A 25,824-nucleotide genomic window follows, 5' to 3' on the forward strand; every position below is an offset into this window, starting at 1 on the left:
TTTTATAACACGTTTGACAAAAAAACAATGCTTACCCTCTAAAAATACATCTTGTTGTGTAATCATTATGTTATGGTGACCGACATCAACAGTAGTGAAATTTGTTTTGAGTGCTTGTGGATACTCTTGATTGTAAGGATTTGTTTCTTCAGCTCTATTTTTATCCAACACTTCAATTTCATTGTAAAAGTTGTAAGTTTCTTTGACTTTTTGTTTTTCAGGCGTTTTAACATTTAACGGTATTTCAGATTGGATGCTCGTGTTATCAGTTACTTGTAAAGGTAAAATATTTGTAGTTTTAACAGTAGTGATTTTAGTCTGTGGTTGTTCTGTGACTAATTCATCCACCTGCAATTCGGAAACATTGACATTGCATTGAAGATGCGTCAATGGCGTTATATTCTTTTCGGCAGTTACAGATTTACTCACGTTGGGATTTTCATTTTTTACACTTTCATATACAAGCACATCTGTTTGACTTATTGGTTCTAAGTCAATTATATTTACGATTTTATTCTCTACTGTATTTACATTGCTAGCCATTAAAACGTTTTCAACTTCTCCTAAAATAATTTCTGTTAACTCAACCGGCTTTAATTCTGTAATTTTTTCTTGAAGCTGTTTAGGTTCTGTGTCATATTGGCTGCTAATTGTTTTAGGATGTTCGTGTGTTGTGTTTTCTGAAACCTGGTAACTTTTATAAGTTTCTACATCAACTGTTGCATTATCGCTTTTTGTAACAGAGAAATTATATATCCCAGCTACACTGTCTAAAGTATTGTGTTCACATTTAGTAACTTCATGCAAAACAATAGGTTTCTCTTCTGCTATTTGTTTCTGCTCGTTTTCTGATTTAACTAAATCAGCAACATTTTCACTCGACATTATTTCAATTCCCTCAATTGATTTCATTTCCAGTAGTTCTTGATCTGCAGTTTTAGGCTCAGTACCTTGAATGATAACATTTTCGGAGGTTTCTACTGTTGTACTTTCTAGTGTCATGTAACTTTTATTAAGCACATATTCATAATCAATTTTTTTTTCGTCCCGATTTTGGTCACGTAAATTTTCCAAATTTTCAATAGATTGTGGCGAAAAACGAACAACTTCTTTCAATGGCGCTAGTACAGAAGACGCATGTTCACTTACAGGACCACCTGTTATTAATGAAGTAGGGGTTTCTTCCGTAACTAGTTCAAGCAGTTGTATGTGTTGCATTTCATTATAACTTGACTTGGGTGTCAGTTCTTCTGGCTTTTGATAAATATCCATTTGGTCGACATTATCCATTACTTGTGTAAGCTCATTATTTAGACTTTCAGAAGTGAGTTGCAGTTTTTGTGCATTTTCGTATCGCTTTTTAGGTTGTTCAGTAATTCCTAATCCACTCTCTAAGGCTGTGGTTTCTACTGTAAATACATGGTCTAGGGCCGCAACATTTACACTTTGTTTATCGCAAATCTGATTGCTTTTGATATTTAAATTTTGTTCTTTTTCTCTTGTATCGACATCCGTAATCGTAATATGGTGCTGGGAATCCAAGTCGATGGTAACTTTCTCTTCTTTTGCTAACTTACAGTCTGTTAAATTCTCTTCAGATTCTTTTGGTATTACTTCTTCTATTATAACGGAAGAATGTGTGTCAAATACTTCCTTGAATTCCTTAGGTTGATATATGTTAGTTTGCTCGGTTACATATTCTTTCTCATTGGCATTTATTTCTGTGACTGTAACGTATTTGTCTCTTTGTTCAATATTACAAGAAGCATTTGTAAATGTTTCTTTATCAGTGTTAAGTTTTATTCCCTTTTCAAGTTTTATCACTTCTGTAACATTAACCGAATCACTCAATTCTATATTAACCAAAGGTTTTTCTTTTTTCTTCATGTTAACATTAAATTCTTCCTCAGTTTCTTCGGCTTTAATTTCATTAACAATAAGCGGTTTTATTGATTCAAAATTAATTTCACCTCTTTCTTTTTTACTAATATCTTTTGGTCCTAAAACAGTTGCTGATTCCGATGAAAACGGAATTTCAACATTAAGATGTCTATTTGTTTCTAATTCCGCAACATTTGTCGATAACGGCTTAGGAGTTCCTTCAACAATCAACTTTTCTTCTGATTCCACTATAACTAGATCTTTAACATTTACGTAAACATTTTGGGGAAGAACTATCTCCGCTTGTTTTTTATTGTGATCTTTAAATGACGGCAACTCTTCTTCTTTTTCACTAACTACCGTTTCACTTATGTTCACACATGGCTGCACCAAAACATTATTTGTAGGTTCTACATTTTTTGAACCGATAGGCGTAATTTTAGGCAGCGGTAACAAATTTTCAGAAGGAATAACTTCAGTTATATTGATAGAACTTATGCCTTTCACAGAACTTTTACTTTTTATTGAGTTTGTTATTTCTTCTACCCTTATTTCTTCCTTTTCTCCCAAAATTTGTTCTGTCTTTTGGGGAACTTCGTGACTTTCGTACGATGGATAAGCTTTTTCGAATTTTATGTTTTGCACTTCCAGTTCTAAGCTAACTTGATTTGTTAGTACTTCAGTACTTTGCAGATGTTTCTCTTCCTTTATAGAATAGCCCGCGTTACTACTATGCGGTTTAAACTCGTTTTCAAATTCCTTTTCTTTTTCTACCGTCTGTATTTCTTGAACTTCTTTTGCTTGAGATTCTACGAGCATTTCGGTAGCGTGTAATGTTGTACCTGTTTCTTTATGTAATAATTCTGCTTCTTTTTCATTACAGATAACTTGCACACCTTCTACTTGCTGCAGATTTTCATCAAATGTTAATGTGGCTTGCTTCAAATCTGGTTTCATATCTTTTAAACAATCGACATTTCCAGATGTCAAGATTTCAGTATTGATTGCCCCTTGCAAGGGTGCAACAAATTTAACAGAGAAAGGTTTAGTTTCTAAAGTAGAAGATGTATCTAATTCTTTTTCTTTGTCACTTATTTCAATTACGCTCGTCTGGATTGCTTGTAACTGTGTAAAGTCAAGTGTGGCGTTTGATTGCAATGTATCTTTTCCTACAAATGAAATTTCTTTTTCTGCCGGTATAATATCAGTTTGTTTTAAAACATTTAACGGCACTGCTACAACATTGGGAGCTTCAACGCTGGTCTTTGATTCGATTAGTGCATCTATTCCGTGGCTTATTACAGTTTCTTCTACGTTTGCAGCTTTACCATAAACTTCCACATTAGGTAAAGCTTTTTTATATGCGAATTCAAAATCATCTGTGTTTTTCAAATTATCTGAGTGTGATAAGATTTCAGTTGTTTGAATGCCGTGCTTTTCCAGTATAGAAACATCTGCATTTTGTTTATCAGGTCTTATGGGCATAGCTAAATAATTCTCATTGTCAACTAACACATTTATATCGCATTCTGGAACTGGAAGTGTTGTCATAGAAATGATAGGTTGCTTTGTTGAAACTTGTTCTTTTTGTAATACTCCTTCAAGATTATGTATAAAAATTTCTTGTTGTGAAGCAGCTTGTATCGGAATTGCATCTCGTTTAGCCTTTACTGAAACCTGAACACTTTGGTCTTCTAGATCAGTGCTTTTTGTTTCTGGACTAAATTCTTCTATTACTAAAGCATCGTTTGTATCGAGTTTAAGGGAAGCTTCGTATGACCTCGGTTTTGTTGTTATTAAAGCCCGCTCCGTTTCATTGCAATCTGTGGTACTCACAATAACTTCTTTAAAACTAACATTGCTGACAGTAGCATGTTTCGGTATATCACCTTTAGGAGTTTGCTTGGTAAACTCAACCGTATTTTCAGATATAAGTTCAGATGACACGGCAACGGGCAGACTTGAAATACTAGGAGCTGCAGTAAAGCCTTCTTTTACCTCACTGTCTTCATAAATTCCTTCTTTTTCATGTTGTAGTGTTTCAGATACAGTTAAAGACTGTTGCGGAGCAATGACTCCTGCGTTAAGAAATTTGTGTTCGGGCATAAAATTTTCTTCAAAAGGTTCTTGTGTTTCTAAGACGTTACTTTCAGAAACTTGTAGCTGTGTCAAGAGATTCTGTGTTATTTGTGCCTCTTTGTAAGTTAATTTCTCATCGAGTAGTTTATTTAAGGTATCTTTTGTGCTAACTTCTGAAATCAAAGCGACTTTGTGAATAACGTCAACATCAATCTCAGCTACTTCAGTGGTTGTTGGAATTATTGGTTTAAAATATTCTTCCCTTAGGGAAGATTGTGTTTCAGTGACATTTAAACTTTCCTTACTTATAAAGTTCAAATTTGCAGTCTTTTGGCATAATTCCTTTTCGTTCAATAATTGCACTTGTTCTTGTGCAATTGTTTGAAACGTTGTTATTTCATTAAGTAAACTATGTTGTTCTGAAATTTCTTCTACAATATTGTTTTCGCTCGTTATTATGCCTATCTGATCAGCAGTAGTAACTTCTTGTGAAATTGGAGTTTGTAATGGATACGAAGTTGCTGTTTTAGCATGATTCGTGTTCGGGATAGCGTTTGTATCTAAACAACTTTCCTTTTCAACTGCAGCGGTTTCGATGACGGATAGAGGTAAATTAGGAATAACGGCTGTAGACAACTCTCTGGGCTTTTCAATTCGGCAATCTTGAGGAGACTCCTGCTCATGTACTAACGGCATGGATATTACTTTTGCATTTTGTGTTAATATTGTTTCTACTGCAGACTTGTCGCCTATCTCCTGCGATAAAAATTCGCTGACGGTTAAATTGTCTAAAGTCTCGGATGTTATTATTGGTTTTAATGTTTTAACTCCAATGTTCGCTATAGCCGTCGGTTTGTCTAGTTTGGATATGAACCCTTTCTCTTTTTCACTTACATAAATTTCCTCAACAATTTTATTATCCAAAGCAGAAATTGAAATATTTGCTGTTGTTTCATAAGTTAATGATTTTGATGTTTCTAAATTAAGTTCTGAATCAATAATGTTTGTTTCGGTATTAAACTTATGTTGGTGTTCATTAAACCCAACACTTGCTTTTTTACTCACTATCGAATCACCCGGAAATTCGGACTCTTTTACATGTGCAGTAACTTGATAATTTTCTAAGCCAGTATGTACTTCCAAATCTTTATCTACAATTGCCATTGTGGGTTTTTGAGGTACTATCAATTCTTCCTCCTTTTCGTGTAATTCATTCATAGATACAACAACACTGTCTTTTACCATTACATCCAAATTAGCCTCCTGAGTGGGGGGTAATTTTAATGCATTTAATAATCCTTCTTTCTCTTGCACATCATGATATTCGGTAAATATTTGATTCGAAACAAGAATATCTTTTCGTGCAGTTTCAGTAGGAACAATCAACTCAGGATAATATTTCCCTGATTTATCTTCAATAAAAACTTCACCGACTTCAACTGACTCCAGTAAATTAAAATCAACCTTGCCATGTATTGGTTTTTCTAAGCTTTGATTTTCTAACTTTTGTTCTCTACTCTCTTCCTCAACTTCTGTGACACTAACTTCACTCAAGGGCGTAATTCCTACTGAAGCATACGTCATTGTAAGTGGCAGACTTTTTATGGTACCTTCTTTTTCTGAACTTACTTCCTGCGAAATATTGACAGCATCTTGTAAAAACAGTGTTTGTTTTGCGTTTTCTTTATGATCAATACATTTTTCAATTTCACTTATTGAAGAAACTTCGTCAATAATTTCAGTTGTGATGTATCCGTCTACTGTAACTAATCCCTCACTAGCTTTTGTTTCGCGTTTTTGTTTATTTATCAAGCAATCTGCCACGGAATTACCCACATCTATCTCGGTTACCTGCAGGGAATCTGCTTCAGTAAACTGGGTTTGGGCTAAACTCTCCTGCGTTGTTCTTGTCTCGAAACTTTCCTCTTTTTCTTCGACTTGCTCACTATTGCTAATGAGAGGATAATTTGTATCTAACTTAATCCTGGCTGTGAAGTTGTCTTGCTTACTCATTTTTATATGAGTGGCTTCACTTGCTGGTATAATTTCAATGTTGTTTTCAGATATTTCAGTCGGAACAGTTGTAAGAAAAGGAATTCTATCCACTTCCAATATATCTGACTCTTCAACCACACAATGGTCAATTTTTTCAATCGGATGCATTTTCTGAAGTTCTTTTCTTACTTCTTTCATATCATCTTCATGAGTGAGACTACTTGTCTGTATGTGTTTTTTGCGTTTGCCGTGTTCTTTTTCTTTGACATCTGTGAAATTTGAGTATTGTAAATTAAGTTTAACTAATATTCATTTGAATAGTTAAAATACTGTTTCTACTTGTGAGATAAAATATATAGAATAAAACTTTTAATTCATAAGCTACTTAAGCCTTTGATTAATAATGATTTTTAGACATACTAAATGGTAAATGTATTAATATGAATGTTAGTTGTACTTACTCGAAACGAAATGTTTTTAAGTTATATTTCCAGAGGAAGTGCAAGCGCTCGAAGTTAAGTGAAGGCTGGATAAGGATAGAAGCACAATTCAAATAAGCACCGGTCTTAAAGGTTACATATCTACGTCATATAATTTTATGATTAGTATAATCAGATAATATTTAATTTTATTTTTATTCAAGAATATCGTTGTGATAAGTTAATAGCACTTTTCATCGTAATATTACGCGTAATGAATTCTGTGTAGATTAAAATGTCGCTCAAATATATTATTACTAGCTTTTTCCCAGGACTCCGTCCGCGCAGAATTAAAAAATAAACTTAATTAGTAGTCTGTGTTCTTCCAGACTATGTTCTACATCTATGCCAAAGTTTAGCAAGATCCTTTAAGTCGTTCTGGAGTACCTCCAAACTAACATCCATCCATCCATCCATCCATCCATCCATCCATTCATCCATCCATCCATCCATCTAAACATTCGCATTTATAATATTAGTAAGATTATTTGGCCAATTTAAGCGCAATTTTTTGCAGTTTTTATATGTATATATTTGTTTACTTGCCTTTAGTCGTATCAATATTAATGCTAGATTTATCTGCAAAAAATAAGTTTATTTATTAAAAACAATGTATGTGAAAACTTGACATATTATACATATACATATATACATATTATTCATTTAATAAATTTGTACCTTGTTTAACATTTATGGTTTTAGCTTCTGCAATATTTTTAACATTTGACTCCTCTACGACCTACAAACAACAATGCGAATAAAATAATTGTAAAACATAGTAACTATAGAACTTAATTATCTAAACCTATCATACCTCATGTGCTTCCTTTTGTTCCCAGGAACGAGGCTTGAAATCTTCGGGATAAAAGTGAGCAATAACCTCTTCAACTGAGGTATGCCTCATTTCGACCATTTTTAAGAATGCTCTAAATCCAACTTTAGCTGCAATTGCATGTTCATCTTGAGTAGTCTCTTCAGTAAGCACTTCAGTAATAAGCGCACTATGGCCTTGACGCTCAACTAACTTAACCAAAGCCGATTGTGACTGAGGTACTCGCAAAGCAGGGAAAAATTGAGAATCATATAAACTTTCTATTTCTTCAATTGTTAAGCCACTTCTTAACATGTATCCTATTTTAGCCAATTCTCTCAAAGGAGATTCTCCAGGTCCAAATTCTTTAGCATTTATTACCTCAAGTAGCTCATTGATTTCTGCAACCATGCGAGAATCTTCTTCTAACTTTGTTACGCCATAATGCTTGTTTAATTCAGTGCCTTCTAAGGGATGTACTATTTCAACCTCGTCTTTATGTGTACGTATCAGATAGTCCTCATGTAATTCGTGTTCTTGGATTTCTTCTCGTGCAACTTTTTGCACGTCTGATTTTTTAACAATAGTTTTCTCAACTTTAGTTTTTTTATCTAATTTGGTCTTTTCCATTTTGCTTCTTCTTGCAGATTTTTCATTTTCTTCAATTTGTACTTGCTCTTTAGATTCTTCGGTAGTCGTCTTGTCTGAACGTTTTTCGTCCAGTATCTGAACTTGTCGCTGATCAACTGTGTAGGAACACCAATTTATAAATTATTGTAAAACGATAATAATTATAAAACATGAGTTATCTACATTAAAACACAAAATAGAAACTAATTACCCTTTACAGAAGATTTCAACTCTTTTTTATGTTTTACCCATTCGGGTTTTCTGTAGTCTTTTGTATCAGTAATATCTGAAATCAATAATAAATATTACTATCATCATTATCATCTCCTTGAGCTTTTTCCACACACTTTGGGTCGACGCACAAGATTTACGATCATTTTTAAAGATTATTAACAATAGTGAAATAAAAATATATACGATGTAACTTGAGTGATCGCTTAAAAATTTCGAGCACCTCAAGACTTTGGTTAGCTAAAATTAAAACTAATTAAAAAATTAAAATTGCTAATTTTCATAAATTTGTTATTACTTTCACAAAATTTTACATGCTGTAATTATTGTTTATATTGATTAATTAATATCATCATGTACGCAGTTGGTAGCTACTAATTATACAACATTGAATTCTTAAAAAAAAATCAATTTGCATAATTGAACAAATAACAAAAATGCGGAAAATAATGTCGTAAATAAATTTGTGTTTATGTATGTAAGAATGTGTATGTAAAATAATTTGAAAATGAAATTTAAGAGATAATAAAAAAAGGTTGGCAACACTTCAGATATGACTAATGTGGTGAATATTATAGTATATTGCTATAGATTTGAATGAGTTATTGTAGTTGTTTTTTTCATTAGTCAAGGTAGGGATTTTAGGTAAGGTTAGGAATTAAATATCTATGTTTCGTTGACAACTACGCCTTGCGCTTGATGATACATATCTGTACAAAAAAAATTTTTTTTTGAAAACACCTAAATCGATGGAGAAATAATTATTTTCTTCAAAAAGAAGAAATCCCACAGAATCAGCAATAACATTCTGGTGTTCATCATAGGTTTTTTCGCACGCATTTAACGCAACGTTTTATATTGACTATTCGTATTGACTACGAATATCTACGGACTTGAAGACTTAATAGACTGAATATGTCATTAGTTAATACCGTCTTCGCGCAACGTCTTGGTTCCTTTGCCAAATATTTTACCCACAACAATTGACCTTATGAGGTAAAAAGCATGACATCTAATTGCTACATTATTGCTACTTGCTACATTAACTTACATCTATCTCAAATATAGCCTGAACTAATCATATTAGTCGGATAGAAATAAACTTTCTATACCTAATTTTCGACAACTAATCACTTAGATTGAACAATCTGCTTACTAATTTGTTTTTGTATATAATCCTCAACATACAGATCTGCTCTTGTGTGATGTTTACAGACAGTACCTTATTTAGAAATAAGTAGCTTTTATCAAGTTTTCTATCACTAAATCTAAATTTTACTTTCTTTTTACAAATAAATCTTTTGCAACTATTTTCAATTTATTCTTTACATTCTGGATAGAAGCCTAAATCACAGGTAACTTAATCTGCAAGAAAATCAATACTTTACTTGTGTTAAATAACAATAATTGATTAAAGTGAGAGTTTAGAAGTTGTACAAAACATTTTAGCAACCAACCATTCTCTTACAAAACAGAGAAAACCTTTTAACATCTCAGTACGTATTTATCCTATAGTCAAACATCAAAAACACGTCTTAACAGTCACTATTTTTTTTGTGAACTTTTACACCATTTTATTTGTTTTACCACGTTTTACCATCTTTAATTACTATTTGAAACACCCTAGCGACTATATCAAGCAACTTTATACATAATTGAGTAATAAAATTTCGACATATTCTGGCCAAGGAGCAACCGTTTTTTGCAAACTGTTTTAGTCGCCTGTAACTCACTTTCAACAGATAAGGCTGCAACTGTTGTTATAACCCCTAATGGATTATGTGCTTCAAATGTAATTTCACCAGTGTCATTTTGAAGTGTTTCAGGTATCATCAAGATTGATGTTCCGTCATCTAACTCCTCTATTTGATATTCTTCGGAATGTTTAATTTCCACACCCTTTTTCAGCCACCTAATAATTGGTTTAGGCATTCCAATAGCCTTAGCTTCCAATCTATAACAAAAGAAAAGATGAATAAATATGGGGTCGCTGTGAAGTTTGTTTTAAAAAGTTTTGATACCAAACGCACGGAATTTTTATACCTTGTAAATTCTCCTTCAGTTGTAGACACAACCGTGGGTAAAGCTTTTACAATTTGTGGCGCGAATTCTTCAATGTCACTCGTTTTCTGTAATTAACAGTTTAATAATTATCGATTTTTATGTTGCGATACCGAAAAGAAAATACAGTCAAAACCGCTTATAGCGACATCGTTTAGAACAACATACCGGTTAAATTGACCAAAATCAAAGGTCCTGGCTGAATGATATTACATATCTTTCCTATTAATACCTGTCACCGGTTGTTACAACTATCGGTTTTTACGACTCAATATGAGTAGTCCCTTCGATGTCGTTATAACAGATTTTGACTGTATTATGTAATAGATAATATTGGACTTAAAATTACCTCGTCACTTAGAACATCTTCTTCAGATGCGCTGGGTACATATTCGTAAGCTAAAAAAAATATAGTACATTATTTTCCAAGAGGTACTTATATCTCGATTAATTATATTGTCCGATTTCCAAAACTAAAGTCCATTTTCCACAAAGCGATTAGCCGCAAACATCCCTCATTTTCTATAGTAGTCTTGGTTATGCTAGTGGAAATATTGTAGAATACGCAAGAGCTATAGAAATGACAGTCACGATTGCCTAGCCGCTTAGAGGAATAGGGGTCTTACTGTTAAAATCTAAGACATATCACACTTTACCTATGAAGAAAAAAAAATTAAAAATAAATTGCACTAAAAGCTCTGAAATAATTAAGAACGGTAAAGCCTTAATAGCTAAATGCTAAGCTATGTGTTTGTTGCGCGACTAATAATCAGAAGCTTAGAATCTCATCCATGGATTTTTTTTATTGAAGTGCTAAACAAACAACTTATCGCGTGATGTTTTAACCAAATAATGTTATAAAAAAACCGATTCTCATAAATTTAATAGTCTACAGATGCATGGCCAGTGTAAAGTATGAAAGTTATTTCAATGAACTTGTTATTGCACAGTGCACTGTTTCACTTTTTGACGCCTCCAACATGCAGTTCACTATTTTCACCTCATGCAATCATGTAACCAAACGTAACTACCTTCTACAGTAACAACGCATTCACTGCTACATGTTCCAAAACTATTTATTGCTTCACAGATATAAGTTCCTGACATTTCTGGGAAAGCTTCTTTGATACATAATTCACACATTCCGTATTCTTGTCTAGCTATTGATACATCCTTTTCATGTTGGATTACTTCTCCATTCCGATACCAAAGTATTTTAGGGTATGGTTTTCCTATAACTTCGCAAGTTAACACTATTGGTTCTCCATCCATTACGATTAAAGATTTTAGAGGGTTTGTAAAACGAGGAGCCATTCCAATTGAATCTTCTATTTCATTCTCCAGTATGATACTAGCAGAACAGGAAACAGATCCAGCAAAATTCTCAGCTCTGCATGTCAATACTCCTATAAATTCTTCACTGATATTTTCAATACAAAGGCAGGATATATTTTCTCTGTTTGTGAGAGAAACGTTATTTAATTTATGTTCTTTTATAAAAGACATTATTTCTATATTGCCTATGAACCACTGGAAGGAGGCATTTGGAGAAGAGATAACCTCAGTTTCCAGCAAGAGTGTATCCCCTAGTTTTATCGACCGTGGTTGTAAATATCTAACAAACACAGGTGGTTGTATTTCATCATCCACTTCCGTAGTCTTTTTCAACTTCACTGAGCAAGCCGATTTTGCAATTTGACCATCAATACTTTCAATAACAATTTCATATTTCCCAGCCTTTGTTTTATCAACATTTCTAATTTTCAAATTCGAAGTTCCATGCGTTGTTTCTATTAAACAATCATCAGTTTGTTCTAATTGATGACCATTACGAAACCACTTCACAATACTTTGTTTTGGGGCTTTAAATGTGACAGACAAATCAAAATCATTATTACTTTCGATCTTTAGCGCTTTTAAAAACCCAGTTATTATCGGTCCTTTTTCTGAAAATAGTTGATATCGTTATTTTTAGGTAGAACTATTTATAATATCGTCATTTAGTACAGTAAATAAAGATTTTTATAAACTCAAATATACGCGTATCGAGACGTCGAATAATAACCTGACATTTTTATTTAATAGTACTGTAACTATTACTAATGATATCAAATTACTATAAATAATACTATGGAATTACAGCTCGTGTTATTCGTTACTTTATTAAATTGCTGTTATAAATTACAAAAAAATTAACTTAAAAAACTAATTAAAAATGACGTAAATTAAACAAAACAAGAGAAAACATTACAACTATATTTAAAAAGATATAAATACCTACTCCATAAATTGTATGACTGTGTGTGCAAAACATGTATTTGCCATGCATCTGTGGTTTTTTGTTCAAAAATTCGTTTAAGTTTTAAGCATGGAATTGGCTTTCAAAAACGCATTATAAGTATATTCAAAAGCTGATATTACGATTTGTACACTACGATTTGTACAACTAACACTTAATTAACAAAAGTATTCGGTCAAGAAATATAAATATAAATAAAACAATACCTTCTTTTTCAATTTTCTCTTGTTTCTTTTCTTTAACTTTAATATGTTCTTGTTTTTGTTCTTCTGGCTTCTTCTTTACCTCAGTTTCTGCGTCGATATCTTTGTCTTCCGGTTTGTCAATTTTTACTGGTTTAAGATGTACTTCCTCAGGCCTTTCTTCTTCAACCACTTTTGATTTCTTAACCGGTTTCAAAATTACTTGCTCTTCCTTTTCTTCTGTTGGTTTCTCCATTCTTGGCTTCTTTTGTTCTTTAGTTTCAGTGATTACATTTTCCTCTACCTGTTTTTCAATCCTCACTGGTTTGAGGTGCACTTCTTCGGGCTTTTCTTCTACCGGGATTTTGGTTTTCTTAACTGGCTTCAAAATGACTTGCTCAACTTTTTCTTCTGTTGGTTTCTCCACTGTTTTCTTCTTTTGGGCTTTGGTTTCAGTGATTATGTTTTCTTCTACCTGTTTTTCTATCTTCACTGGTTTTAGTTGCACTTCTTCGGGCTTTTCTTCTTCAATAATTTTTGTTCTCTTAACTGGTTTCAAAATTACTTGCTCAACTTTTTCTTCTGCTGGTTTCTCCAGACTTGGCTTCTTATGTTGTTTGGTTTCTGTGATGACGTTTTCCTCCACCTGTTTTTCTATCTTAACTGGTTTCAGAGACACTTCTTCGGGCTTTTCTTCTTCAGGCATTTTCGTTTTCTTAACTGGCTTTAATATTACTTGCTCAACTTTTTCTTCCGATGGTTTCTCTATACTTGGCTTCTTCTGTTCTTTGGTTTCTGTAATTACGTTTTCCTCCACCTGTTTTTCTATCTTAACTGGCTTTAGAGGCACTGCCTCGGGTTTTTCTTCGTCAGTTATTTTCGTTTTCTTAACTGGCTTCAAAATTACTTGCTCTACTTTTTCTTCTATTGGTTTCTCCATCCTTGGCTTCTTCTGTTCTTTGGTTTCTGTGTTTTCGTTTTCCTCCATCTGTTTTTCTACCTTCACTGGTTTCAGATGCACTTCTTCGGGCTTTTCTTCTTCAACAATTTTTGTTCTCTTAACTGGTTTCAAAATAACTTGCTCAACTTTTTCTTCTACTGGTTTCTCCATTCTTGGCTTCTTCTGTTTTTTCGTTTCTATGATTTCTTTTTCCTCTACCTGATTTTCTACCTCCACTGGTTTTAGATGAACACCTTCAGGTTTTTCCTCATCAGGCATTTTGATTTTCTTGACTGGTTTCAAAATAAGGTGCTCAACTTCCTCTTCTGCTGGTTCCTCTTTTCTTGGCTTCTTCTGTTCTTTGGTATCTGTGGTAACCTGTTTTTCTATCTTCACTGGTTTAAGGTGCACTTCTTCAGGCTGTTCATCTTCGGGCATTTTCGTTTTCGTAACTGGCTTCAAAATTACTTGCTCAACATTTTCTTCTGTTGGTTTCTCCATTGTTTTCTTCTTTTGGTCTTTGGTTTCAGTGATAAGGTTTTCTTCTACCTGTTTTTCTATCTTCACTGGTTTTAGTTGCACTTCTTCGGGCTTTTCTTCTTCAACAATTTTTGTTCTCTTAACTGGTTTCAAAATTACTTGCTCAACTTTTTCTTCTACTGGTTTCTCCATTCTTGGCTTCTTATGTTGTTTGGTTTCTGTGATGACGTTTTCCTCCACCTGTTTTTCTATTCTAACTGGTTTCAGAGACACTTCTTTGAGCTTTTCTTCTTCAGGTATTTTTGTTTTCTTAACTGGCTTCAAAATTACTTGCTCAACTTTTTCTTCTACTGGTTTCTCCATTCTTGGCTTCTTCTGTTTTTTCGTTTCTATGATTTCTTTTTCCTCTACCAGTTTTTCTACCTCCACTGGTTTTAGATGAACATCTTCAGGCTTTTCCTCATCAGGCATTTTGATTTTCTTGACTGGTTTCAAAATAAGTTGCTCAACTTCCTCTTCTGCTGGTTCCTCCTTTCTTGGCTTCTTCTGTTCTTTGGTATCTGTGGTAACCTGTTTTTCTATCTTCACTGGTTTAAGGTGCACTTCTTCGGGCTTTTCATCTTCGGGCATTTTCGTTTTCATATGTGGCTTCAAAATGACTTGCTCAACATTTTCTTCTGTTGTTTTCTCCATTGTTTTCTTCTTTTGGTCTTTGGTTTCAGTGATTAGGTTTTCTTCTACCTGTTTTTCTATCTTCACTGGTTTTAGTTGCACTTCTTCGGGCTTTTCTTCTTCAACAATTTTTGTTCTCTTAACTGGTTTCAAAATAACTTGCTCAACTTTTTCTTCTACTGGTTTCTCCATTCTTGGCTTCTTCTGTTTTTTCGTTTCTATGATTTCTTTTTCCTCTACCTGTTTGTCTACCTCCACTGGTTTTAGTTGAACACCTTCAGGCTTTTCCTCATCAGGCATTTTGATTTTCTTGACTGGTTTCAAAATAAGGTGCTCAACTTCCTCTTCTGCCGGTTCCTCCTTTCTTGGCTTCTTCTGTTCTTTGGTATCTGTGGTAACCTGTTTTTCTATCTTCACTGGTTTAAGGTGCACTTCTTCGGGCTTTACATCTTCGGGCATTTTCGTTTTCGTAACTGGCTTCAAAATTACTTGCTCAACATTTTCTTCTGTTGGTTTCTCCATTGTTTTCTTCTTTTGGTCTTTAGTTTCAGTGATAAGGTTTTCTTCTACCTGTTTTTCTATCTTCACTGGTTTTAGTTGCACTTCTTCGGGCTTTTCTTCTTCAACAATTTTTGTTCTCTTAACTGGTTTCAAAATTACTTGCTCAACTTTTTCTTCTACTGGTTTTTGCAGTATTTTAGTTGACTGTATCTTCTTCTTGTCTTCTTTTCTTGCATGTATAGTAGACTCGATAACATCTTCTTTAACTTGTTGCACCTCGGTCAATTTCTTGCTTGTACGCCACGGAACTTTTGACAAATTTGTTTCTTCATACTCGGTTTTTAAAATTACTTCTTGCTCAGACTCAGGTACATCTCCTTCCTTTGGCTTTTCTACAATAAATGTGTTTTTATCAACGTGAGTTACTGAAATTTCTTCTGTTGCAGAATCTTGTTGTTTAGTTAGTTTTATTCCGCGTCGCCAGGGTGCCTCTGGTCGCTCCTGTGTTTCTTGCTTTTTAAGCGTGGGCTGTAATTGGCTCTGTGATTTATCCTCAACAACAATGGATGCGGTCTCTTTTCTTAATTGCTCAACTTTTTGTTTTTGTTTTCCAATGCGCCAAGAAACATCTTTAGGTTTTACTTTTTCATCAAGTTTCTCATTATCTTCAGTTAACGGTTTTACAACAGGGACCTCAGACGTATCATGCAACTTTAAAACAACAGTATTTTCTTCAGATGTCAAATCTTCATCAATAACAAGAGTCTCTACTGTTTGGATAGATTCTTTTCTTACTTGTCGTAGGGTTACATCTTCCATTTTTTCTCGTGTTAACGGTGTTTTTTCAACTTTTGTTGGTTTTAATTTAATTGCCTCCTGAGTCCATGGAACTATGTCATCTCGCTTGCAAACTTCGGGCTTTGGTTTTTGTTGTTTTTGTGATGTTACGGATTCCTCAATTATTTTACCTGATTCTAAATGGATTGATTCAATATTTGCCGGCTTTTGCTTTCTCGGCTGGCTCGTTTCAATATCTTTGTCTTTATCTCGTTCTATAAAGGATTCACTTTCTTTAGTTCTATCAATTATTTCTAAATTATTTTCTACCTTCTCGGGTCTCGGTTTTCTCCATGCCCGTGTTTCCAGGGTTTTAGTTTCTTTAATATCTTTTTTTCCTATGTCTTCATCAACTTCTATAGTAGTTTTAGAAATAATACTTGATGATTCTTCAGTAAATTGTTGCAGTTTTTTTGTTTCTTCTTGACGGGGTTTCCTCCAATGCTTTACTTCTAAAGATTCTTTTCCTATTATATTTACATCTTCAGTGGTTTGTATACGCCATGGAACGTTCTGTACTTTCTTCGTATTTACATCTTGAACGTGATCCAATTTTAGTATATTGCTATCTTCGGTAGTTTGATACAAAGATTGATTAGCAACAATTGTCGCATCTTCTGATTTGTCAAAGACATCCGTTTTATACTTGATTGTTTTACTGCTTCTGCGTTTTTGAGTTTCTGAAAAGAAGTAAAAATTTTAAGAAAAAAAAAAGAAATTTGTTGTCATAAAAAAAATATCCTTATCTTTATAAAAGAGAAGAAGTAGGCCATGAGTTAAAAACAACGTTATCAAACAACTTTTTTTTTAATTTTACATAATATGAACTATTTCATTAATGAAATTTAAATAATATAATAATTATGATTATTATTTAGAATGCAATCATTGTGATTATTTAGCTATAATTATTAAGTTTATGAATTAATACAATTTTGATTCATTTTAAAAGATGAATATTGATTTTTAAAATCTCTTTCTAATAGGGTAAAACATTAAGATTTATAAACCTTTTGTCCTAACCCCGGGTAAATGTTATAAGGTCAGGGCGATGATGATGAATTGTGATTATTGTTTATGATAGCTAGTTCATTTTTTTTTTTTTACTATTTTTGTTTTCAATCAGAACTTAAAATATATTGTACTCAGTGCCATTAGCACAATGTTTGTTTAGGAATATACCAATTTCTTATCTTACTATGTGAAGTAAAATTTTAAGAACATTTGTTAGCTTACTACATGAACAACGCAAGTTAATTTTTTTTAAATATGACTTTTGTCTCGATATTACAATGTTTAGATAGAGAAAAAGTTTTATTGCATGTTTTTTTTTATTCAATAATTACTTAGAATTCCCTTTTGTCTACCGTCTATCTAAACTTGCCTAGGTTCCCGACTATTCTTTGCTGTATATTATTTACTTAATTTTAATTGTATCTTCAGGAGCAAAGTTGAAGCAGACTGGTAATGAACAAATAAACATTCTGGTTCAAGAGTACACATTCATTCTTCACACATACACACCTCTTGGTTTTGGCTAATTACTTTGCCTGAGAAAAATATGTATGTAAGTTTGGGTAAATTGAAATTTTTATAATTTTTTTATCTATACTAAGTTATCTTTCCTTTCCGAATTCAAATTTATTTTTCGGTTCCATCAAAATACGAGTACAGGTATAAAGATATTAAAATAATTCAGCAATATCAGATTCATCATTTGTTCTAGTCTTTTATGGTAGATAAGTTTTGCATTAAAATAACAAATACCAAGTGACACACAATAGTAAAGAATTCTAAAAAGAGACTAATCAAACCTTGCTTAATATTACTTCAATAACTGTAGTAACTGTAAAGGAAGAAGTAATATCACTTTTTCCTTTTCCAAATTTACTATATTAGAAGCTTTTTTTTAATAATTTAACCTTAATGAACAAATCAAAAAACAAGACTTACTCTCTAATCTAATGGATGAGATAGCGCCATCTATTAAGTACATTTTAAAACAACGGTCTTAAACTGTAGGTACTAAATCAATTCGAATGTTACGTTACACTTTATTATATTTTAACTAGCTTTTACCCGGGACTCCGTCCGCGCGGAATAAAAAATAGAAAACGGGGTAAAAATTATCCTATGTCCCTTTCCTGGTTCTAAGCTACCTGCCCACCAATTTTCAGTCAAATCGATTCAGCCGTTCTTGAGTTATAAATAGTGTAACTAACACGACTTTCTTTTATATATATATAGATATACTCCAAAAAATCGAAAAATTTATTTAGCGATGTAAATAAGTTATGACGAATGAGATTCGAACTCGTTTTTCTTCCTACGAATTTTTCGAATTTTTTCTTCCTACGTATGTTTTTTCCGACGGTATATACCCTATAACACTCTGAGGAAGAAGATGAATAGATTGGCGAAGTTGTCAAAATCGATTAATCTATTTAAGTTCTAGGCTATCACAAAAAAACGTACATACATTCAAACTCACATTCATAAAAATAAACAATTATAAAACACTAGCTTTTACCCGCGACTCCGTCCGCGCGGAATAAAAAAAATGCACACAAGATAAAAAAGTTCCTATGTCCGTCTCCTATTTCTAAGCTACCTGCCCACCAATTTTCAGTCAAATCGATTCAGCCGTTCTTGAGTTATAAATAGTGTAACTAACACGACTTTCTTTTATATATATAGATAGATAGTTTAGTCCTCTTAGTCAGTCTGGCAATAACAATATGGTACTGTTCTATATTTCTCCCTATTGTTAATTTTTTAATGATGTTACACAATATGGCAGGGATGGCGAACCAATAGCACTAAATATTTTAGGCACGTCACTGATCGAAAAATTATGCTCTACGAAAAGTTTGAAATAGGTATCATAGGAAAAGTGAACACGAATAATCCGCACGCTACGAAATGTTTCCAATAATCACAAAGTCAAAATTATTTGATGACACCTTTGTGACAAAATCTATAACAAAAAAAATTTAAGCTTTTTCTAAATTCATAGTACCACGCATACATGTTCATTGGTTACTAATGTTAACACCGTCTTCATTTAGTTTGTGATACATTTAGGCGGGCTCAGTTCAATCACTAAACCCCTAAGATTAGTACTATAGATGACGTTCTTCATTCGTTCATCCTTTCATCATATTAACAGAACCTTTGAAACTTTTACGTTGTAATTGAAAATACTTTTTTGAATCTAATTTGTCCGTCCTCTTCTAAGCTACAATGTTTCTTTGTTTTATTCTGTTATTCGAGTCATACTTCTCAAACAATGTATCTAAGTCAATTTTACTGACGAGAATATCTTACCGATCCATTACTTTCTTCTATACCTTACTAATACGATGAATATTAATCCATACAAGTATGTCTGACAGTAAATGTTAAAATCTTTTTATCAATAGGATATTTATAAAGCCGTCAACACACGGAGCAATTGTATCCAGATAAATTAAGGAGATTAAACGATTTTGAAAAATTCACGTAAAAGTATAAGAAATAAGACAGACCGTACACCTACGACTACAAATAAGAATATACTTTTTTTTTGCTTCCTTTAAAAACATACATATATATAAATAATAATCATTAACTATAAATATTTCCTTCACTTCGAAAACAGATATAACTGCTCCCTAAAACGTTCTGAAGCTCAATTAATAACTAATTTTTAAATACAATATTTGCTGATACAGCGCAAATTTTTTATGTTATCTAAAAGGATAGAAAGCATTAAAGAAACCGAGTTTTAAATTATCAGTTTCTTGTTCAAAAAATAATGATTAAATCAGATATTATACGATACTCGCTGTGTGACTTCGTCCGCATTAAATACTGTCATTTATTACAACAACTCTATTCTATTGTATTACAAAAAAACATATTAAACTTATAAAATATTCACATAAATCATACATATTTCCATACAAAGTTTCATCCACTATTCCTTATTGTTATTTTACACCCTTGAGGGTAAAACTTTTACAAATCTTAAATGTCATTTTTTTTTTGTAACAAAAGAAAAACCTAAAAAATAAGTTTCAACCTTCTAGTTGTAAAAATGACTATAATTCCAAACAACTTTTCATTTCTCCTCTCATCCACTTACAATTCTTTTTCGCATTAAAAAGTAACACTATGTCCTTTCTCAGGCTCTAGATCTAGACTATCTGTTTCCCAAATTTAATTTGAATTGGCTGAGTAGTTTTAGCGTGAAACCGCGACAGACATACATATACATAGAGACGGCGAGAGTTACTTACTTAACATTTATAATATTAGTAAGGATTTTGGTACCTACAACCATATCAACCTAAATTAATATCTGATAAAAAATTATGTCTGTTTGCCTTCAATACCCTCCTAAGAATTGCCTCTGAGTAATAAGGGACTAAAATACCACTATTATGTATTTACGTGTTATCTATAATCATTCAAAATAATAGAGATAATGATCAATATTGACGGCAAATATTCTCGTATTCTATTTTTATGGAGATTCTAAGAATGTGGACCAAAACTCATATTTTTACTTATCTCTCTCTCATAAACACCTCGTTTCTAACTATTTCATTAAAACTCAAACAACACAAACACATTGTTGAAATATCTTAATTGAATTTAACTCCACACTTTTGATGTACAAGAACAGATTTTGAGAATATTATCTCTGTTTTATATTTAGAATTCATCACTACTCTGGCCGTACCGTCATATGACCTAATTGTGTTATGTCCGGACACGCAGAATATTTCAGCTTCCCAATACTTACCATTCCATTTATATTCTAAATGTGACTTAGCTTCTTATGATCCTCGGTATATAAATTAGTTTCCGTAAAATAACTATTTTCTTTTTGATGTTGTGTAAAAGTAATTTTTAATTATAAAAAAAATATTGCCGTCTAAAGCATAGTGTGTATTTTGATGTGAATTGTCAATTTTACTTGTCAAAATGTTAATAACTACTCATAGCTCATAAACATACAATAGAAGTATAAATTTCATGTAAAAAAAAGGTTGGTGAGTTTATAATGATTAAAATAATTAGTTAATAAGGATCACTCGCAAGTGATTAGAAACTATATTAGAATAGTTAATTAACTGTTTAGTTACAACAGTAGCAAAGAAAAAAATCTAGCTCATTAAAAGTAAAATTTTGATAATACTGGTCGTATATAGGTTGTATATATTAAGCGATTGTCACCTTTTTCTCATACAAAAAGGGCTAAAGAACTGCAATGCATTTGTAAAGAAAAGAACTGTGATATATGAATGCGTCTCAACTAAAACTACATAATGTTATTCATTGTGAATGTGTCTGCATGTATTAGGAATGGACACGAGGATTACTCGTCACCAAGTGTATAGAATAATGCAAAGTGGTCATTAATTCATAGCATTTATTCAACAGTTTTCACATAAAGGTAACATACAAAATTTGTGTCATAAATATATTAAATATGGATAGGTAGGCACTAGAAATATTAAGTGATAAAAACTGTCATATCTAATAATACATTTAGGTGAAACATACAACACAATTTAATTTCAACAATATCGTGCACTTAAAAAAAACATAGTTAAAGTTTACTGAAAAGTTAAACTATAAATCTCATTCAATTTGGATTTGTACTTGCAGAAAACATTAGGTCATCAAAAACGGCAGTGTTTGTCAAAACATAGAAACTGGCATGACAAGAAATGCGTGCGTACTTTATTTAATTGGTTAGTCGCAAAGATGAGCGACTAACTCAAGTTTATGTTTCTTTGTCATAGGAGAGTTGACAGCGGAACTAGGGATTGTTTACGTAAAAATTAACGGTTATGTTTGCGTCTCGCGAAAACGATCCACAGCCCAGTGCACCATAAAATTTTCAATTTACATAACCTTAAAATCGCGTTCACAAAAACAGGTACGGTGCGGCGCGGGCGTAGCATTGGCAATTATAAGAATCAATTGGGGGCTCTGAGGACGAATTTTATTGCCTCCCATGAGCATTGATGGTGTTAAGTGCGACAAAAACCTCACCCGCAAATATCTTAACCGGCTACAACAAACAGTCACTCATGCTGGATAACTCTTAATTTAATATTTATTTTAATGTTATATGATTTAATAGGCAAAATTTAATGTTGTTTTTGAGATGAGGATTAATCGGTTAAGTACATGATCGTTTTATAATTAAATGAAATTAATAATGAAGTAAAAACACTGAAAAAATGAATGAGGCATTTTGAAATAAAGTACGAGTAGAACTGAGATCATTTGCAATACATTTAAAAATTCGATCTCAATTATACACCAAAAGCATTAAAACCAAATTTGTTTGTTAATAATGCGAAAAAATCATTTAAGCACAGGCTTGAATTAATGTAAGAGTATTGGGTGAAAAATACATTTGATAATTTGCCCTGGAGCGCGGCATATATTTTACGAATATGTTTATTTTCTTTATTTATTGATTTACCATAAATGTCTTAAATATTGAAAACATTTAGTAGACATCGTAGCGGTAAAAGCAAAACAAAAAACAACTGTATAATATTTGTGTTCGTGTTAATCACATGTTACGTATATACAGAAGGTATAACAGAGGTCGTGTCTCGGCGCTCGATGTCCACATTCCAGCGGTGGCTTGTCTCCTCGAATTACTAGGACTGTTTACACAAAAAGCTTATATATACAGCATTGTTAGATGCGTGAAATTCGCGCAAATTTGACGGAGTTAAATTTACATTTGAATCCATGAAATTGTTAGAGAATACGCGTACTGTTGACGCTGTCACTGGTGTTGATACGCGCGTTAGGGCAGCTGTCGTGCCGTGAGGCTACTGGAATCGGTCGCAATGCTCTACATATGTCTAAGTACGCGGGAGTCTATGTGCCATACAATCACGACTAGACGCTAAACTAGGAAGCGGGCGGAATCGTTACTGCGGAACCGCTACGATTGTGTGAAGTATTGTAAAATGATGTTGTATTTCGCTTGTCAACTTAGTAGTCCTATGTGATAGTAGTTTTCACCCGATCTCATTGAGGTATAGAGATGAAACAAAGAAACACTAAATTAATGGATTAAAGTGCGCGACGCGAGCTCGCTGCCTGTATCTATGTCTTACTTTTGACGACTAGTTTTGCCGAAGTCTCAACTTGGCCGGCGGCAGTAGTGGCGCGACACGTGAAGGTGCCAGTGTCTTCTTCGTAAGTGTTATAGATGACCAAGTAAGCGTTGTTGCCCTCGTGAATCATCTGGAAAATAAGAGAAAAATACTCTTTGAAGTTGTTTGGTGCACTAATACATTAGATGTAGGTGTGAAGTTAACTCTGGTGCTAAGTTTGAGTTGCCACTGGTAATCCTTAGCCATTACCAACACCCGAAAAAATAACATTATGTTAAATGCTTCTATATAAAATGCCCGAAGATAGTAAATAAAAGAAAAAAGAGTAAGTATTTGGACAAAATCTCTAACTTTAATTTACGTCTATATTTAGTTACTATCTATATTCTGTGAGGTTGTGTTCTTAGCGAACCCATTTTATTTACTACCGTTAATGACTCATGGCAGTTTTAGCACAAAAATAATAAGTTTTTTCGTATTTACAGTAATACTTACTTCAAAATCGGGATTCTCAGGAATGAGTGCTCCTTCCCGAAGCCATTGAATAGTTGGTTTGATCTTGCTAGTGATATGCGTTTTGAACTGCGCTGGTTCTCCTTCGTAAACTGTGACGTCACGTAGCGATGTAAGTGTCGGCAGATTATCAGCTTGATCAGGCTGAATCACCTTCAGTTTACCAGATACAGTAACTCTTCCGGCGGAATTATAAGCGACACATCTGTAATCGCCTTCGTCTTCTGGGAAAGCTTCCGATATACGCAAGGTGTAGTCATCAGCAGTTCTAGACATTTGGAAGTATTTCGAAGGTTTTATCAATTTGTCACCCTTGTACCATTGGACAGTTGGAATTGGTTTTCCAACTATTTTACATACAAATTCAATAGCTTGTCCTTCAGTTACCACTCTGTCTTTAAGAGGTTCAATTATTTCTGGAGGTGAATTAACAACCTTAGTTTGCGGCTTTGGCTTTTCTTTGGTAGCGGGTGCAGTTACCAGACACTCGGCGTCACATCTTGCTTCGCCAGCGTTATTGATCGCAACGCATTCGTATTTACCCGAGTCTTGCGGATAGGCTTCTAAGATAAGAAGCGTGTATGTGCCGTCTTCTTCTAGGATTTTATTTTTAATGTCTGGTTGAACTTTCTTGCCGTTCTTTAGCCAATAAACATCTATTGGCTTAGTTCCAGTAACTTTAGTGTCGAATCGTACCAACTGACCCGAAGTGACGTTAACATTTTGGGCTGTTAAAGTGAAACTAGGAGGTATGGTTTCACCTCTGGTCTGGCGTCTACGTTCTTCAACTACCAAATTAGCGCTACATTTAGCGGTGCCGCCTCTATTTTCAGCTACAGCCGCGAATACAGCAGAATCTTCAACGAAAACTTGTCGAATAATCAATATAGACTTTGTACTGAAGGTGTGAATTTGGAAATCTGGAGAATTTTTAATTGGGAAGTTTTCTCTGTACCATTTGATAGTAGGTAATGGATCTCCATCAAATTCAACTTCAAACCTGGCCTGTTCATGCTCGAACGCACGGCATGGTTGCATTTTCTTTGTAAAAACTGGTGGTGTGCAAGGCTTTACCGGCCCTTCAACGACCCGTTCGTGAATTTGTCCCTTGTGTTCAACTTCAGTTGTTTCCGTTGATACAATCTTACGGGTGATTTCAGTGTCGCCGATAACTTCCTTTTGAATTTGTTTTTGTTTGGCTACATGCACCTCCTTTCCGTGAACACTAGATTCCGATGGTTCTGGAATCCTTGGCTTAAAGGTTTTCTTTTGTACTTGTTTCTCTATTACTTCTTCAGTTTGTTCTCTATAACAAAAATAAATATTTTAATGAAAACATTTTACACCGAATATACAAAGTTTTCCAAGGCTATGCAGATGACATAAATAAGTGTGATGGTAGCAAACATTTTATGCTTGTAATAATAAATTTAAAAATATTATTAAGTCGACGATCGATATATGCCAAAGTGTGGGATAAGCATCCCCTAATATTTAAAATCAAATTAACTTTGAATACTATGTTTACTTTATTTTATTTCTGAAAAATAGAAACCGAGAAATAAATAACACTAAAATTTAAAGGCAGGATGAGCGCTTGGTAGTTGAAATTTGATGCTACTTACAAATTGTCTTCATATTTTTGGGCCATTGATCTTGCCACTGAGCTGCTTGTAACCTTTTCCCCAGGAACAGCGTATTGATGAGAGGATTCTCTCATTCTGCTTTCTTTAACAACTTGTTCGTTTTCCAGTTCTTGAAGCTTGTTGTAATATTCTTCGCTCTTCTTCTTTTTAACAGTTTGTTGCCATTCTGTTTCTGGTTCCTTGATGATTTTAGGTTTTAATTCAGGTCTATGATCAATAACACCTTGACGTTGCATCACTTGCCTTTCTTCAAATGTTTTCTCTAATTCAGTACCAGTGCGTTGATATTGTGTCGTTTCGTCGTACCAAGCTGTTTGTATAAATTATAGATTAGTTAATATAGATTTAGTTAATTTTATTTTTATTCATATCACAACATACCTTCTATAATAACTGCTGGTAAGCCGGTAGAAGCAGGTGATTTAGCAGCACAGCATCGGAAGAGTAC

The 25,824-nt window shown here is 33.2% G+C and overlaps 1 protein-coding gene across 5 annotated transcripts in view; it reads right to left on the reverse strand.

Moving 5' to 3' along the window:
- LOC106717044 (titin-like) overlaps positions 1 to 25,824 on the reverse strand; it is an 88,085-nt gene that overhangs the window by 39,676 nt on the left and 22,585 nt on the right. Inside the window, exons 19-31 of one of the 5 annotated variants that reach the window (XM_045686031.1) lie at positions 25,758 to 25,769; positions 25,356 to 25,686; positions 23,713 to 25,036; positions 23,218 to 23,347; positions 12,673 to 16,758; positions 10,517 to 10,566; positions 10,150 to 10,235; positions 9,840 to 10,060; positions 8,087 to 8,161; positions 7,249 to 7,991; positions 7,113 to 7,173; positions 6,981 to 7,013; positions 36 to 6,224 (exon numbers count right to left, since the gene is read on the reverse strand). In XM_045686031.1, the coding sequence (XP_045541987.1) occupies positions 36 to 6,224; positions 6,981 to 7,013; positions 7,113 to 7,173; positions 7,249 to 7,991; positions 8,087 to 8,161; positions 9,840 to 10,060; positions 10,150 to 10,235; positions 10,517 to 10,566; positions 12,673 to 16,758; positions 23,218 to 23,347; positions 23,713 to 25,036; positions 25,356 to 25,686; positions 25,758 to 25,769 (13,341 nt within the window). Of the gene's footprint in view, positions 1 to 35; positions 6,225 to 6,980; positions 7,014 to 7,112; positions 7,174 to 7,248; positions 7,992 to 8,086; positions 8,162 to 9,839; positions 10,061 to 10,149; positions 10,236 to 10,516; positions 10,567 to 12,672; positions 16,759 to 23,217; positions 23,348 to 23,712; positions 25,037 to 25,355; positions 25,687 to 25,757; positions 25,773 to 25,824 lie in introns of all 5 variants that reach the window. The other 4 variants (XM_045686030.1, XM_045686032.1, XM_045686033.1 and 1 more) reach the window with 4 other exon arrangements.

Source organism: Papilio machaon, chromosome Z (assembly GCF_912999745.1).
Source record: "Papilio machaon chromosome Z, ilPapMach1.1, whole genome shotgun sequence".
Classification (NCBI taxonomy): domain Eukaryota; kingdom Metazoa; phylum Arthropoda; class Insecta; order Lepidoptera; family Papilionidae; genus Papilio; species Papilio machaon.